This window comes from Cydia pomonella, chromosome 18 (assembly GCF_033807575.1).
Source record: "Cydia pomonella isolate Wapato2018A chromosome 18, ilCydPomo1, whole genome shotgun sequence".
NCBI lineage: Eukaryota > Metazoa > Arthropoda > Insecta > Lepidoptera > Tortricidae > Cydia > Cydia pomonella.
Window position 1 is genome coordinate 9,317,360 of NC_084720.1, and position 18,400 is coordinate 9,335,759.

Consider the following 18,400-nt stretch of genomic DNA (forward strand, 5'->3'; position numbering starts at 1 on the left):
GTGCACGTGCCCCAACCACCGTAAGCGTCTCTGTTTCAAGACTGCTGTGATACTGGGTAAACGTGCGATGCTAAGTACCTTCTCATTTTGCTCCTATCTTATACCTAATAATAATAAATCGAAAAGAGGAAAACAAAGGGGCATAGCTATATATGGTTAATATACATGAAATTGTTTAAAAATATTATTCATAATGTCAATATTGAGGGAGGAAAATGGGGGAAGTGGTCGTCCACTATCCTCTAAAATATTTTGAATGTTTCAACCATAAACCTAGGTAGCAATTTAGCAACTTCTGCTAACAATCTCTGCACTACAATGTAGAATTTAAAATTGGGGGTAAAGTGTCTTTCTGATCGGTCACAAAAGGAGCATTATTTATGAACTATAGAAATAAAAAATATTTCTTTTTTAATTTTTTATTTACTACCTTGAAAGTACAGGCCTTGCTTAAATAAACATAACAAACTATTATTTTATACCAATTATTGGGTTTTTGGTTCAGATAAAAAGCAGTCAAACACATCTAACCCAGTAAATAAATAATATAAAATCCAATCATAAATAATAACAAATGTGTTGTTTTCAACAGTAAATATTAGTATGGACTACACAATGTACTAAATCATAATCATAATCATTCTTTATTGCAACCATGGTACAGTATAGATGTTATACATGATATACAATGTCTCACATGGACCCTGCAAGGGCACAGCATATAATATCTTATTATTCATAATCATAACTCATAACATATTATATTATTATTAACAATGAAGCAATTCTTATATTACACATGAGATCACTAATAAATGTCAAAATAAATTATCAAAGAATGAGTCATCAAAGAAAAAAAATAAACAGAAAACTCATCTAAGATAAGTAAATTTTCTCGCACTTATTTAATGGATAAGACCTGTAGGGCTAAGATGGTCGACTCTTTATCATTTGTCACCATGTCTGTCACGTTCTAACAAATATGTAAGCGCGAAAGTGACAGGCATAGTGACAAGTGATAAAAATGGAGCCATGATGCCACCGCTGATAAGACTAATGATTGTAATTTAACTTTCTCTGTAGGGCTAAGGTCAACTCTTTATCATTTGTCACCACGCCTGTCACATTCTAACAAGTATGTATGTAAGTGCGAAAGTGATGGGCATAGTGACAAGTGATAAAAATAGAACCATAGTGGCACCGCTGATTTGTTCTTATTTTACTACAGGTTTTTATACTAAGTCAGTGGCAAACAAGCATACGGCCCGCCTGATGATAAGCAGTCTCCGTAGCCTATGTACGCCTGAAACTCCAGAGGAGTAGGAGAAGGAGGTAACTACAGAAACAAATTTGAAATGTTTAATTATCAGTATTAACATACTAGAAACTTAATTATGAAGTAGCTGTATTGTTAGAATGTTTTTTGAAGAACTATTAATTTCATACCTTTTTGTTTTAAAATGTTTTTTCAGTTCTGGAGCCGTTTACTGAAACGGCTTTCAAAGGAAAAAATAACTCACTGTATATTTATGTGTTATATATTTTTGTGAATATTGAACATTAAAATATTTTACTGGTAACAACTGAGAATAATCATTCCCACTAGGACCCACCAAAGTAAGTTAATGGTACTACAGATCATTATTAGAAGAAAGATGAGAAAACCCATTCTTTAGCTAGTCTATCTATAACTTAGAATATTGACCCGTTTGGGCCGCTCATCTGATTTGGAGTTTATTCAGTAAAATATTATTTTGCCTAATATTTAAACATTATAACTTACTATATTGATCACTTTCGTATATACTATAAGGGTATTGAGTTATTATGAAACAATTTGTAACTCGTAAGCAGACAAGTTAGTGTACAATATTATGTATGTACCTACAACTAATCAGATAGTGGAAAGAAGCAATTTTGTGTCATACAAGGCAACATTGTTTTTAGTTTGTTACTAACTGATGGGTAAGTGCCTATATTTAAATGGGTCATCACAAGACAGTGTACGGATTTTCTGAATTAAAATAATTTTAGATAGTCTTACATATAGCAAACCTGTAATTGAGGTAACACAAACAAAAGAGGCACTATCACTTTATCTTAAATCACCACAAATAAAATTATTATCTTGACAGTCCACGTGTACCTAAATGAGTAACTAGCTGGAACCAGGCGGCGCGAACAACCACGACGTCAACACTTCCAAAAGTTTGTCGTGACACTCTTGCGACCCCAGGCTGCCTTCCTCTAGGATTCTAAGTCTGCTAGTCCATTGATACTTAGCACGAACGAATCATCTTTTAGCTTGAACAGGGGATGAATCTGCTTCGGAGAACCTTTGTTTCGTGAGGGCACGATATATAGATTTATGTTTTCCATTTACCTAGTTAATGACGATTTCGCCAGGAACTGTTCTCATAGGGGATAAAGTTGTCCCGTAGTTGCTTTTAGTAAAGTGATCGCTGGTTTTTATTAACAAATAGCCACAATGGATGGAGTGCCGGGTGTTGACTAAAGAATGGTTTCAAGACTAATTCTTCATTAGCTGCACACTTCCACGTTAGTTTACTGCAGTATAAGCTAACAGTTTAAATATTATCATCGAGCAAAATAACAAAAACAAACATTCTTGACCCGACTTCGCCATTTTTAAGACATGTTTTCATAATTTGACGTATCAAATTATCTGTCAAAATTGACAAGTATGCTCCACGACCAATCACGTTTATGAGCTTTCGAGAAGTCACTTAGATCTTGCTTAGATCTCTAAACCATCTCTTATTGATGTCTTATTGAAATAAGACCGGAATCAAAGTTAACGTCAATTTTGACATATCGTTTAGTTATCGATCTTTTCAATCTCTTTCCAAGAACTAACGCATCTCTAAATCATTGTTCGAATCGGGCCCATAAAAACAATAAAATAATAATAGGTATCTATGGCTACTGCAGTAAAATACTCCTTATCGCACAAGCGAGAGCATGTTCGAGTCACAAATCGTAAAAGTACCTAAAGGACCTATTGTAATACATTTTAAGGATTGAGTGGGTGTTATCGATACTAAATTTATGTAAACCTTAGTGCGTCTCGCTCGCAGTCATTCACCTACCTCGATTTCAGACTACTATAAGTAAATTACTAATGCAATTTTTTCACAGTTTTATGTTCGATTGCAAAGGTTCCTAAAACCCTCTCTCTATTTTATAATAATGCTGTTAAAATGTTTATATATTAGTATATATGCTTGAATCAGTCATCAGCAAAGGCAGCGGACATCCGCATCCGAACTGCAGCGATCTATCCATATTGATTGATGCGTCTCCGGCCGGCGTACACAGTGAACATAGCCTGGAGGTATTCTCACTTTACACTCGTATAAAAGTCAACGTTTATATCAGGGATATCACGAATGTCGAATCCGAATGTCTACGATGCGAATGTCCGAATGCTAATGCGAAAATGAATGTTAGGGCATAATATGTAGTTGTTATTTTCATTATTAATTAGAAAAAATCTGTTAGTACATAAAACATGTTACCTTAAAGCGGGATGTTATAAAGTGCTGATGCTGTCTACTGGTCAAAATGTATTACCTTAAAACAGTTTGTGTGCACTGCCTATGTCCAAGTCGAGGAGAGCGATCGGCGCGAGCGAGACAGAAGCGCACATTCACATTCGCAAAACATTCGCATAATTTGATGCGAATGCGAGAGTCGCTGCGAATGTTTAAAATGATGCGAATATTTGTATATACGAATGCGAATATTCGTGACATCCCTAGTCTATAATAATGCTGCGTGTCTTATGAGCTTATGATTACAAAAAAGTTTGTTATGGACGAGCTTTTTTGACCATTACACTAAGACATTATACTATATTACTGCCGACATTTTTCAGTCATTTGATTTTTCCCTACATTATAAGGTGTCACTTACCCTTTTTAGGGTTCCGTAGTCAACTAGGAACCCTTATAGTTTCGCCATGTCCGTCTGTCTGTCTGTCCGAGGCTATGCTCCGTGGTCGTTAGTGCTAGAAAGCTGAAATTTGGCATGGATATATAAATCAATAAAGCCGACAAAGTCATACAATAAAATCTAAAAAATTAATTTTTTTTCGCTTCAACCCTATAGTGTGGGGTATCGTTGGAAAGGTCTTTCAAAACTAATAGGGGTTTTCAAGAAACATTTTTTGATAAAGTGAATATATTCGGAGATAATCGCTCCGAAAAAAAAAATGTGTCCCACCCTCTAACTTTTGAACCATAGGTCTAAAAAATATGAAAAAAATCGTAGAAGTAGAGCTTAAGAAAGACATTAAATGAAAACTATAGCGGACATGATCAGTTTAGCTGTTTTTGAGTTATCGCAAAAAGTTTTCCCTTCATAGTAAAAAGACTTACTTTAATTAGGTACTGATTATGCAAATTTGCCTATTTGTTTAACTCGGGTGAAAGGTACCGTTTCATCCCTTGGTTAACAATTTACTATACTTTAAGCTCCAGTTTAACTTATTGTGACGGAAGAGTAACTACGGAACCCTACACTGAGCGTGGCCCGACATGCTCTTGTTTTATTTATCATCAGGGCTCGAACAAATCATGCCGATGTCGTGAAGCCACTCATAGGTGATTTCAAATAGTATTTTTATTTTTCATAGGTGTTTCTCAGAGCGTTCAACCGCTGTCAGTCAGCTCTATATATGTATACATATAACATTGTAAGTGAGGTAAAAACTTGCAAATATCAATTTTTACTAAAACTTAATAATCTTAATAATCTCCATACATTTTGAGATTACTTGTTGTTTAATACGCTCGTTTTAAATGTATCCGCGGGTGTTTCTCAGAGCGTTTCAACCGCTGACAGTCTCCTGTATATGTCGAAGTTCCCCAAGATTGGTATACCATTTTTGGTTACGGTAAACTAGTACCTTTCTTATTTAAAATAAACAAAACTGACCCGCCGATCTTCTAGAACTTCATCATAAATGTGGGCAAGGGACTGTTAGCGGTTGAAACGCTGTGAGAAACGCCCATGGAGTGAGCACTCTAAGTTTGGTTATACCTCTATGCTTACAGTAACAAGTTTCGTGAGATTATTTTATTCAAGTCATCACCCTGTCACCTAAATTCCATGGAATTATTTACGATTATTTTGTTAGTTAGTGCGACATGTCACACGGTGGTTTAAATACAAACATCACCTGTGAGCAAAATTACGTCACTTTTGCGTCATCCGCATGATTTGTTCGAGCCCTGTTGATCATTATGTGGCCAGCTCGTCAGCATATACAAAATGTTATTAAATATATCAATGGCATAATGGTACAATTAGTAGAGTGGTTTTAATGATAGAGCAAGAAACACGTCCTCCGGACCTTCGCTTGATGACGGGCCAAACATTTATTGATGAAAGTGATGTCAAGTTACTGTTTATGATAATTGTACTGTGCTGCTGTCAGAACTGACATGTCCAATGCTTTACATGCACTACAAGTACCTATGTAACATCATTTACCTTTATATATTTATTATCAAAAGTTGATTTAAGGTAAACTAAACTGACGGCGAAGCGTTAAATGGAAATTATTAAACTCGATTTCCTAAAATTGTATGTCTGACTATCAGGTACCTACCCATATGTAGTGCATATACGTCTAATGTATAGATATGAAAGTCTGGTCAGACGGTATTTGTGAATATGGTATAGACTGTCAGTTGTAATATCGAACAGCGTGAAAATATTTTGTTTTATTAGAGCTAAAACCTTTAGTGGAAAAACGGATAACCATGAAAGTCAATTTAAAAATCAAGGGTTATACCCTTAACACACGTATTCCGTTTCAAATCTAGTTATTCACATATCAATTTATAATACTCATATCTGGGAGGAATGCGGGACCTGAAAATCAAGTTTTATGGCAAAACCTAACTAAACCGATTATTTATCCCCAAAATATTTGACGACCAGTCTAGCCTAGTGGCTGGGTAGTGACCCTGCCTATGAAGCCGATCGTCCCGGATTCAAATCCTGGTAAGGGCATTTATTCGTGTGATGAGCATGGATGCATGGATATTTGTTCCCGAGTCATGAGCGTTTTCAATGTGTTTTAGTATTTGTAAATATGTATATTAGGTATATAATTATATCGTTGTCTAAGTACCCACAACACAAGCTTTATTGAGCTTACTGTAGGAATCAGTCAATTTGTGTAAGAATATCCTATGATATTTATTAATTAAAATATACAATGGTACTTTACTTCTAACATGAAAAAATAAAAAGTATATTATGGTTATAACAATTTTGGTAGGTTGGTTAACTTGGCATGATTATCCTATAATCATCGAATTTAATTAGAGGTTTTCAGTTATTATTTATAATATGTACCTAGCTACTTGTATGTACATATGTCGACTTTGAATAATATCACTAGCGTGTTTTGTCCGAGACCGCGCCCCCACCTACCAATATCGATTCAATATGAACCCATTGGAGTATTAAGCAGTACACATATGAAGTATACTTTTATGCTCAAAGAATTCAAATTCGAACGCAGCCAAATTCGCCCGACAGATGCAATTTGTTTGCGTGCACTCGACACGCGGCGATATTGGAAAACTTTACGAGTCCCGTTTAGAACAATATCAATAGGAGATTGGGGTACTGCGCGTGCTTTTGACTCTACAAGCGCAAACACACCTGAAGACTGGAGAGAGAGAGAGTTTAAATTTATTATTGACATCGATAAATTGGCCTACTCACTAAGTTTCATTTGTCACTAAGTAATTCGTCACTTACATACTTGTCGAAATACGAAAGGGGTGTCTTAACCTAGGATAAATGATACATATATTAGTTGTATCAGTACTAAATTAATTATATGGTTGTGAACCCTATAATTGCATCAGGTGACGTGTTGTTCCTTCCTTTGTCGATCGGTAAGAATATCTAACCGTTGGTCATTTTTTCAGCTGGTTTTTGACTAATAGATTTTTATATTACTGTTGTTGTTTTAGAGGAGTTCATGTTCCTACTGCCACTTCTACAGGAATGAGTCCGCTAAAATGACCGCCATGTTTATGGTATTTTTCAGATAAAATAATGTGTGACACATAAATTCGTCCTTCCACATAGTAACACCATAGTAATTATCGATACAGTAATGGATCGCAACGTTAATTAGGTCGCCATCGACCAGTCAAGACATCAGGCTTGTTAGTTGCATCCGGTCACTCGGTCGTTAGCAAACTTCCTATCGTACGTCGTTAGTTGTAAAATATTACATATTCGATCAAATCTATCTAGCTGAAGGTGGGAGAAGCAGTGGAGAGAAGTTATTCAACGTAATTAGTTTCAAGATATTACTGACAACAGCTAATAATAAAAAATATAAAACATATTATACAGATCGTGTCATTCACGACGATGCGTGCCTTGACTCGCATTGTCATGTTATTAAAGGTGGATGACACGAACTATACAAATAAATAAGATGCACGACTAACTTTCCTAACTTAACAGGTACTTTATCGACAACATTGCACATATCAGTAGTGCAATAGTGTACTATTTTTGCAAGCCTTATCGCATATTTCTTATATCATAAACCCAAAATGTCACGGAATTTACCTATATGTTTCTTCAACTCGTTCGTAAGACATAAAACCCGGCAAAGCAAACAAAGTCATGGGCCCTAAATATACCTAATCTCGCGCGTTTTGTGGGTTAAAAATAGACTAAGGACTTTAACGATTTACAACTCACGATAGGCAGACTTAAACCCGGGCAATAAAACCTGATCGAGGAAAGTTTGCGATGTTTGTCATCAGCATTTGACTGTCAAATGGGCACTCACGTCGATTGCTTGATATACGGGCGTCTTGGAAGCGTTTTTACATGGCGAACGGCTGGCGTCAATATTGGAAAAGTTCGGGCGCCCGCCACCGGCCTCCGACTGAGAAATTGTGCTTCACATGCGACGAGATTTATTGCAATTGTTTTCCAACAACATTCATCGTTTATTTCATCGAATTTATGATGTTACCTTGAGACAATGTTTGTTTATTCCGTAAGCGGTTCGATGTTTTTCGCGACGGCTTAACTTTCCGCTTTGGGGCACCGCTGTGATTGCTTGGTGAAGTTTTTAGCGCTGAAGTGCTTCCACGTTCCGCAGTTACCTACCGTATTTTGACCAAGTTTGTAAAAGTTAGTTATGGTTGGTAAACTCTTAGGAAAATATGAATATATAACATAACTAGGTATAATGTTGCAGGGATTAAACATCAAAAAGTAATTTTAAAAATAGAAAGTGGCGGGTCGGGTATTTAAGTGAGGTGGGCAAATCTAAGCTGTGTCATTTGATGTATCTGAATTTTCAATGCCGTATTTTCTTAACAAAACTTATCATGTTAGAAAAATAATTACTTAAACGTTCCAAGCCGGCGATATTATGATGGTACGAATAGCCAGACACACAATAATCCGCAGTTCACGTTACGAATAAACGACATATGATTCATTCACACTACGATGCAAATTTGCTTAACGAACCGAAATGAATAAAAACAACAATCACAAGCTCGCGAACAACTAACTATATTACACTAGTATGTATGTAAAACACACCGTAATATATTCATACGTAGCTGCATACTTGAGAGTACGATCAACTTTAAAATAGCATTTTCATCGTAAAAACGTGAATTCATATGAAATTCCCTCTTTGTCACAGTCCTCCTTTCAGTGTTATGACGACCAGCGTATAAGAGACCCGGGAACCCTTTAAATCCGCCGATTGCGTGGGCGAAGATTGCTGAGACGAAGGAAATGCAAGTCTCATTAAACTGGTGGGTCCGACGTTCGCATACAAAATACAAAATTCTTAACATTTTAATTAAAAGCGTTCAAAATGCCGACCGCACAAAGCCTCGGGGCCCAATTGTTGTCTCGCTCTTTCGACGTCATGATTTATGGTGTAGGAATGGGATCGTTTGCCTGTTTTTTGTTGAAGTGATACCAAATGAAACGTGTCATTTTTGTGACACATCCGAAGAATATTTAATTAAGATTTTTTTTTCGCTTTTTATTTGGCCTCATTCTAAGCTTTAGTAATAATCAGTTTTATAGAACCTTATCTTTCTGTTTATTCAAATATTTTGCGTTCAATAATAACAATAACTAAATGTTCATGAAAGCAAATAAATTCTAATTATTTAGTTAGTAAATTGATTACTATTATTGGTATTTATCGCTTTTCCAGTCTTCTTAATTATAAAATGACTTGTCATAATTTTGTAACGTGTTTGTCTAATCACAAGTCCCAGACTTACGTAAAGAGCCCAAATTTAAGCAGATTACTGTCTGATACTAAATGACGCGAGTTGAATAGCCAAACTGCGTTAATTAAGTCCAAGTCAATATACCGCTAATCTGTATGTATATCAGTACATGCTAGCCATCACGGTTTACACTTACCACGGAACTAGGTCCAGCATCTCTGCCAAATAGTGATAGTTATGGGTTTTAAGGCAGAATCGATTTTGTTAATAACTTTGGTAATGTTATAACATAACATTAACATTTTGTAAAGAACACATTTTTTCCATAGTGAAGAAGTAAAACGAATATTTGCCAAAAGTAGGTAAATGCCATATTAGTTACACGAATTCAGCCCATTCCTGCACAAGCAGTCCCGGTGAACTTCCTGCCGCCAATCAATGAATGACTTAATTTTCGAAATCCGCTCCCCCTACAACCTAGAAAACGATATCCATGACGATTTTACGGAAAAGTACATGTCATCGAAATCAGAACTCCTACTAACCTAGAAATTGATATCCAGATGATTGTAATGTACTATATGTATATGCTGTATACTGGCTTCTAAGCATGCTTGTTGTTTTTAAAAACTCAATCGCATAACAAATGAATGACGCTTTCTTTCGGCGGCTTGTCCAGAAAATTAGTTGCGATACTTGCCACTGTTATAACGTTATAAGTACATATAGTAAGTAATCCAACACCAAAAGTAAGAAAATGAGATAAAACTCGGCAAAGTCTGGTGAATTATCTGTTTTTCCCTATTCCGATAAGGTCCCCTACTAAAGCCCCCCCATGATAACGATTCCTAAATCATGGCTAAGACGCAACGATTCTATACAATCTGCAATAGGGTGCGTTATTTTATGGGAGTTATTTTGATGATTGCACTATTTCCGAATTACTATAATTTGATTGTGTTTTCAAGAAAGTGACACTGCAGTAGCTATAAAATGAGAGCATCGGTTCGTTTCATTATTGTTTAATTGGTTTCAGTGCACATTCTTTAGATAGAATTTCAGTAAACAATTTCCAAATTGTCTTTTAAGTTATTATTGATGACTTCTATAGCCGCATTTATGTATAGTTTGATTATTATCTTCTTTTAGTTATTTAAGGTTGCCAACTGGTATAATAAATATGAAAACTTATTGATAAACATGACAATAAAATACATTATTCGAGTATTCACCCAATAATAGGCAAACTCAACATGCATAAATTATGAAAGTAATTGCTTACATAAATCTTAAACTAAGTAGGTACAAACTAATTCTTGGCTTTATTATTGGTACTAAAATTAATCTCCTCTAGTTAAATACCGATCACAACTTCCAAATAGCTACAAATTCCTCCGCACTATTCATATTTTGAATTGAATGACCCCGTCAACGTAAATATAATTATGTCTCTATGTTCAGTCGAGGATCTATATTAGATTACGTCGTCACGACCGTCATTTGAGGCGTTGGATTTAGTAATTCGAGCGCAGAACGGCTCAATATTTAACGACAAACATGTCAATCACTTACCGAATTACCCCCAAATATCGGAGATAAGCACCCGCGACAGACAGGCTTTAATTTTATGTATGCGGTGCGACGGTAGTATACATGCATACTGTATAATATTATACAAATTTAGGTAAACGAGGTAAGGATAAAAGTCATAATTTAGTTGAGAAGATTCGAATAAATGGATAACAGAGGAGAAAAAAAAATTATAAATCGTTCTGTTAGGTAATATGTAGTGTACGTGTTGTGTAATGCCTCGCGATCTTATCTTAGGTAGGTACTACTATTCTACTGCACTGGACCAGGGTACACTCAGTGGTAACTACTCTCGTGACATGACACTATTATTTTTAGTGTGCTTAAAAAAATATACTTTAAACTGGTCTCCATGCAAAGTTACGGTACTTAATATTTCATTCCATTATTGACGGCGTCATAATAGCACGGTCTTTTTTACACATAATTTAAATGCTTATCTTATAGGTAAATAGACTATAAATAGCATAGCGCACACGGATGCGTAAGAACCTAAACCGCAGTTTTGCCTTGATCTCAAGAATATGTAGACATACGTATACATATTTAAGGTAGGGTATAGTAGTCTATATTTAATACTCGTATGTGTTTACAAACACGCAATTAATCCGTATGCTTTTGATCTTACTCACGAACAGCGTGGAAGACTAAAGAGCTTCGGTCGGGCAGCAAACAGCGGGCAATTCGCAACAAATCCAAGCGGAGGTGCCGTCCTTACACACTTAACAAGTTAACTGATCTGTTTTCCCCTAAACTACTTTATTTGTTTAGGCCAAAACAAATAAGCACTACGTACAAAGTTTCCCAGGGATCGGTTGAAATTGCGTGTACGACTCGTGTATTGTTTTAGCGAAAGAACGTTGGGGTATGAACGAAATAATAATGATGTTTTACTTCCATGCTACTTGGCGAAAACTTTGCTGGCAGCTTTGAATAAGAATGTATTTACTTTAGTTTCCTTTTAGGGCTTGTTTGTTAGAACATATTTGTAACAATTTTATTTTTTTCTACTAAGTAGGTAGGTACCAATTATATCTAATATCTCTCTATCTATTCAATCTCTCTTTTATGGGATGTATGTATATCACCACGCATAGCAGCGTATATATACCTATTGGCAAATGATGTGTAATTTGTGTAGTACTTAATCTTTTTAAGCGCTTTGCTTGTTATGCAAAATGCGTGAAAGGAAAGCACGCGGTTTAACATTTTATTTTAGAAAAATAAAAATTACAGAACCTTATTTGTATAAGTATTTATTTTCAGACTTTGACCGTTGATTAATAATCAACGGCCAAAGTCTGAAAATAAATGCTGGCCAATTCGAACGTACACTGACATCAGAATGATGTCTAAATGATATAATTTAGTCATCGTGCATTTTGCTCGTGTATATCCGTACATGTATTGGTTTGAGTGAGACGCACGATAACTAAATAACATTATGATGACCGTGTAGGTATCTTCGAATTAGCCTGTTCGTACCATCTGGCGACCGGTCTGGCCTAGTGGGAAGTGACCCTGCCTATGAAGGTCCTGGGTTCGAATCCCGGTATTTATCTGAGGCACAAATCTTCATCAATATGATACCTATGCGTCTCTTGTGATCAAAGTATCAATTTTCAGATAAGCTGTACACTAAATGCATTATTGTGTGTACAGCTTGTCAGATTGGTGTTATTATAGTGATGAATGCTAGTTACAGGGCTAAATCACGTTATTCTGCGTATCGGCGGGAGCTTGCATACGCCCTCGCATTTAGTTAATTCTAATTGAAGGGAGCCAGTTGCCCCTGAAGGGAACTTTAGCCCTTCGTTGTTTGCACAATATACTAAATTAGCTGTTTCCGTACCGAGTTTTAGAATTTCGATTGCTTTATTGACTTGGGCTTTACTTAAAGGAAATCACGGGTATACACGTTGAAATTAATTTTAGATAGGCTATTAACTCTGAAAGAGTTATAATATCGTGAAAATTTGCACGTGCATTAATTATTAAACATTTAGATAATTTCTTAATATAGGTAAATTTGAAAAATAAACTTATTTCCGACTTGATATTAATCAATAATGATTAGGAACCTAAGAACAATAAGTATAATGATTAAATAAAATAAGTCATTTGTAATTAAATAATTACAGCATATAATGTAATATATAATAATCCATCCATGTTCAGTATGCATACATATGCATACTGAACATGGATGGATTATTATATATTACATTAAACCCGGATAGATAAAACTCGGAGTTTTATAAATTCATAATTTATAAAACTCCGAGTAAATTATATTATAATGTTCGCTAAATTAATTTGTCCTGACCATTGGCCCGCAGGCCAGACATATAGTTCTCAGAATCAGTCATCAAAACCGCCAGGCCGGCGCATGCGTCTTCATCAACCGGCGAAGCTCAAGGCTCCCCAGGGGGCAGTTCTGGGTGTTGCCCGCAACCGGTGATGGATGCGATGATTACCTTAATTCCTTTTTTGCCACGAGAAATATCCTAGATTCTTTGTTTTTATTAAGATCTGAGATTTGTGTATTCTTTCACATTAAAAGACTTTTACTTGAGATTTCAGTCATCTACGTTCAATTAGAATTGGAATTAATAGCTTTCATTTATATAGTTAAGCGATGAAGACGTAACGGTATTCTATATTCTTAGTGGCATAGGTAAAAATATATATACGAACTCGATAGTGAGTTAAACCCTTCATTATCTTATGAATATATTAATTTAGTACATACAATGTTTGAATTTTGTTTTGTTATGTGTTTCGTACCCCCCCCCCCCCCTCATCCTCACCCCTTGTCACGCTTTTTCCTCTCTTTAACATGTACTGTCACATTTGGCATGACACCTTCTCCACTCCGGTTGCTGTGACGTAATATGTGGATGACCCCCTACGCTTCATTCATTGATACAGTAATTTACAGTTTACGAGCAGGTGTGATGGAAAATGATAAAACAATACCGTTTTCATTTCGCATGAAACTGTTTGATTGAATTCGCGGCCTTATTTTGCCCAATAATAGATTGTATAGATCAAAATGATCAAATATAATTTTTACCCGACACACCATATTGGTTAGCTGAATTGGCTCAAATCGTTTTAATCAAACCATATCTATAGAGCAGCAGTTTGCCAGACAATGTAATAGTCCGATACAAAATTAAAAGCGCCAGCCGAAAATAATAGGCTTTCGTTCATAGACTCGAACTTTAAATACATACCGTATTTTTGTTCGCAAAATTGATTTTGGTACTGAAATTGATTTCAAACAGAGCCTCATGTGAACAAGATTAATCAACAACAGTTTGTTTATTCAGGTTTGTGTGGACCCGGCTTTAGCGTTATGACCGAAGCTTTGTGTATCGTATTGCGGCGTTTAAAGGCCATAAACTGGAGACTAATTAGTATATATTCTTATTTCTTGTAGTAGTAAGTAAAAATATAAATAAAAACTTATGATCAACAAATGTAGAATAGCTTATGGCTGGAAGGCGCATGAGCGGTAACATTTCAGAACGATAGGTAATATATAATAAAAGGCTCGCACAAATATAATAAGGTTAGTAGCCATTGAAATAGCTAACGTAATGTTTAAAAAAAATACCTACTCTTATAACAACTAGTAATTTCCAAATGAAGCCTACGAAAAACACCACCAACTTCGTATCAACCGATATATTTAATAATGTTTCCCTTTTATTAACGAAACCATACAAATAGGAGTAAGGGAGAACGGCATACTATCACATACTCGACACCAATCCAATCATTTCGGGCCTTTCGTAAGGAAAGAGTGGTTTCTTTGCGGAGATCTCTAGGAAATGGTCAGCTATAACACCTCTGGTCGGGACAACGTTAATTTAGTTAAAAGGGCACAAAAGAGGCTCACACCCTCTATAGCAGAATAACATTAGACGGGACGCAGTCGGAATAACGTTTCCGTGTAGTCAGGGCCAAATTAACCAAGCCTGCTTTATTACGAAATCTAGAAATGGTGTGGCCTTTCAGCTGCCCTAACAGTAAGCACAATGATTTACGTTATGTGTTTTGGCAATTTATTTGTGTTGCAAATATTTGCGATTCATTCTCATATAGGCGATTCGGTGTAGTAATAGTTAAATTAAGATCAGCCGAAAATTAGTAAACTACCTAACTTCGTGTTCAGAATATAGGTATTATGATTTTATCAGATGATTCCATTTAGCCACTGTCCATTGTCTATTACGATTTAGGGCGGTAGTGTGAGTTTTGTATTTTCTTATCAATTTCGCCATGAAACATGATATAATGTAATAAGTCGGTCACGTTATTTCAAAACAAGGCCTTTCTACTCATAAGACATAGACAACTCACGAAAAAAAGTTGTTACTAATAGCAATTTTTCATTCCCTTTCCGTTTTTCAATTGCGTTAATGCATTTGATGAAATTATTTTACTGGAGTACCTAAACGGCCCCAGAAAGTAATATCACACTCGTATAGTCTTTGTTAGCCTGTCATGTAAACGTAGAGTCAGCAATGGGCATTGGTTTTATTGCAACCTTTTCTTTAATAAAACCTCTCTCGAACTCTAGCAATGAGACTTTCATCGCACGACGTGACCATTGTCATGTAAATCTGATTTAGAAAGAAATGCAAACTTAGCACGGACGGATGAATATTTCAAATTATGTGGTGCGACTATAGTTTTAGTAGCACCTTATTTATTTGAGCCTAAAGTCTAATTTTAAGAAACAATGCGACTGTGCGATATAGAAAGTGTAGCCAGATATTTCTGAATCGCTAGGTGGCGTTGCCGACAGATGCCGAGGGCGAACTCGGAGAATTTTTCATCGCCAGGTTGACGCGAGAATCGGGTTTTATTTTTCAGGTAAACAACTTTGGTGCAGTTTCGTGCAGCGTGCAGTTTTCAAGTGCGCTGGCTGCAGCGGAAATCAACTATGAGATATTTTTTGTAAAATAAAATGTAAAACAACTGAAGAACGGCGGTACGGTAGGTACTTTACTTTTATTAACTATAGAAGTTTACAAGATGGTCTGTAAAATGTTTAACATACTAATTACTAGTATATATTTGCAACTTCGGCTACGAACAGTTTAAATAAACTATTTACCCGAAATAGAACGTATTGCGGACCAGACAGTAAATATCAGTAAGAACGACATTATTATTGTAATGATCGGAATTAAATTTCATTCAATTTATATTTGATGTATTTGATCCAAAATAGTTTTTGCGTGATCATCTTTGTTAGTGACACACGACGTTTTATAGCCCGAGTCTATTTTTATTTTTAAACGTCTTCTGATAGTTTGTATTTGAATAATTTTCTTGAGTCCGGTACAATATTCTATGATAATTTATAACTAAAAATATGAGTAATACGAGTATTTGTGAGGCGAACATCGAAATTTGCGGCAATGTAAGCAAGCTGCGGTATTTTGGCTTCCAAGTCGCGAGGCAGATGTGCCACCGAGTGATGTAGCGAGCTATATCGATAAGACATTACATTCGAGATGAATACCTAGTTCTGTAGCTCTGTATTTATTCAACGTTTGCTACATGAGTGTTGATTATGACGTGCAAAATTTAATAATAAAAAGTAGGCAATTTTGTTAAAATAGGTACTTACTATAAATGTGGGGCTCACACTAGAGGACGCCCAGGATCGCGCAAAGTGGAGAAAAGCAAGTAGGAAAGCGGACCCTGGCAAACGCCGGGACAACGTACTATACTAGACAAAATACACAGCCATACCTGCCAAAAAAGAAAATATAAAAAATGTCTCTATCGATACTTGCACCGACATCAAAATCTCACAGCCCAAAAACTGTAATAAAATGGCGACTGTAGGCCGGCGGCAGCACGAGGGGTGTTTTTAAGTCTCTCGCCTCCTCCAAACACAAGCCGAAATTCTTTATAAATGCAAAAGAGACGGTGTTATCCCCGCACAACGAGCCAGAAAGGAACAGCGAGATGTATTCAAGTTAAAGCTGCGGTTACAGAGAGATACAGCACGTTTTTACTCTGCGGTTTAAGGGCAGACTAACTTCGCTACGAATTGGAGTGGAACAGAAAAAGCAAAGTACCTTATTTGAATGTTAAACTTTATTCCAGCAGATAGATGCAACAATGGCCCTTTTAAAGACAAATGCTCTAGTTACGTAAATGATTTGGAATTTTGAGTCTGTATTTATAATTGGTCTAGATCTTAATCGGCAGTTTCCAAGTTACTTTTGAATGAAGTTCGAGAACTTTCCATTGAGACTTACAAAAGGCTTGACTTATAATAAGTTTTCAAACAATTAATCGAGGCTGTTTACATAAAATAATAATGGAATTTAAACTACTGCTATACTTCGCCCTACAATTTACTCAATAATTAGTGAGAACATTGATTTTATGTAAACGAACATTAAGATTTGTACAATTCTAATTAAATGGATGTCAGATGGTATTTATATGTTCAGTCCCGGCATTAGTGAATTATGTTAACCCTTAGGTAGATATAAATATCTTATTTGTAATATGTACAATCCATGAACATTAGAGTTAGGATTAAAATTCCTTTAGTAAACGAGCAAATTTGTGGAAACTAAATACATTAATATAAATAAATAACTCACCTTCCACCGACGAGCAGATAGTTGCCGTCTCTTAATAATAATCTGAAGTAGTCTGTGTGTGTTTCGTTGCCCAAAAACTTGTGTGTGTCGTCCACGCCTAGAACAAAAACGCTGGTTAAAGAAAAGCTAGAACAAAGGCTGCCAACACACAAAAAGGAACAGAAGAAATATAAAGCTGGCCAGATACATTTTAGCTCGTTTCGGCAGTCTTGGTAAAACATTTTTTAGTATGTGGCGTTGAAATGAAAAACAGGGATTACACGTTTGGTTTAAAATATTTAAAAAGTTATCTAAGATACTATGTTAGCAATAATGGTTGTATTTGATGCATACTAATCTCAGCGCGCCTTGCTTGCGCTCTAATGTCTCTGTAAGAGACTGTGTGATATTGGAATCGTATTTTTATTAAGTTCAATTTATTCAATTGTTTACCATACTTTTAGGCAAATAAAGTACCTACGTCTGACTGATTTCTGAAAGTCACTCACTGTTGTTATGCGTGGTGGAAAGGCATGCACAAGTAACAGTGGGGTGGCTTTTGTCTAGAGAGAAAAGTACCTACTACTTTATTATGAAGCCGGTTTTATTTTAATTGAAGATAGAAAGATGGAACACAGTTTTATTTAAATATTCCTGAGTGGTTAACAAATTATTAAAATAAGTAATTGCCTTCCATGCGGCTGAATCTGAAGCCCAAAGCTAGCTTTTCAAAAGGTTTACGACGTCTTGTAAGATTTATCATAACTGTAAACTAGTGATGGGTAGGACATCAATTTAAAATGAGTTTGTATGAGTACCTCATTCTCTAAAATGAGGTGTTACAATGTCTTACTTCAAATGAGGAGAGGTACTAGCACTTTTGCAGCATCGACTATTCCATCAACT

At 35.7% G+C, this 18,400-nt stretch overlaps 1 protein-coding gene across 2 annotated transcripts in view; it reads right to left on the reverse strand.

The window, feature by feature from the left end:
* Positions 1-18,400, reverse strand: part of LOC133527592 (semaphorin-1A) — a 533,145-nt gene that overhangs the window by 58,238 nt on the left and 456,507 nt on the right. For both annotated transcript variants that reach the window (XM_061864661.1, XM_061864660.1), the window contains exon 3: positions 17,516-17,612. In XM_061864661.1, coding sequence (XP_061720645.1) covers positions 17,516-17,612 — 97 coding nt within the window. The remainder of the gene's footprint in view (positions 1-17,515; positions 17,613-18,400) is intronic.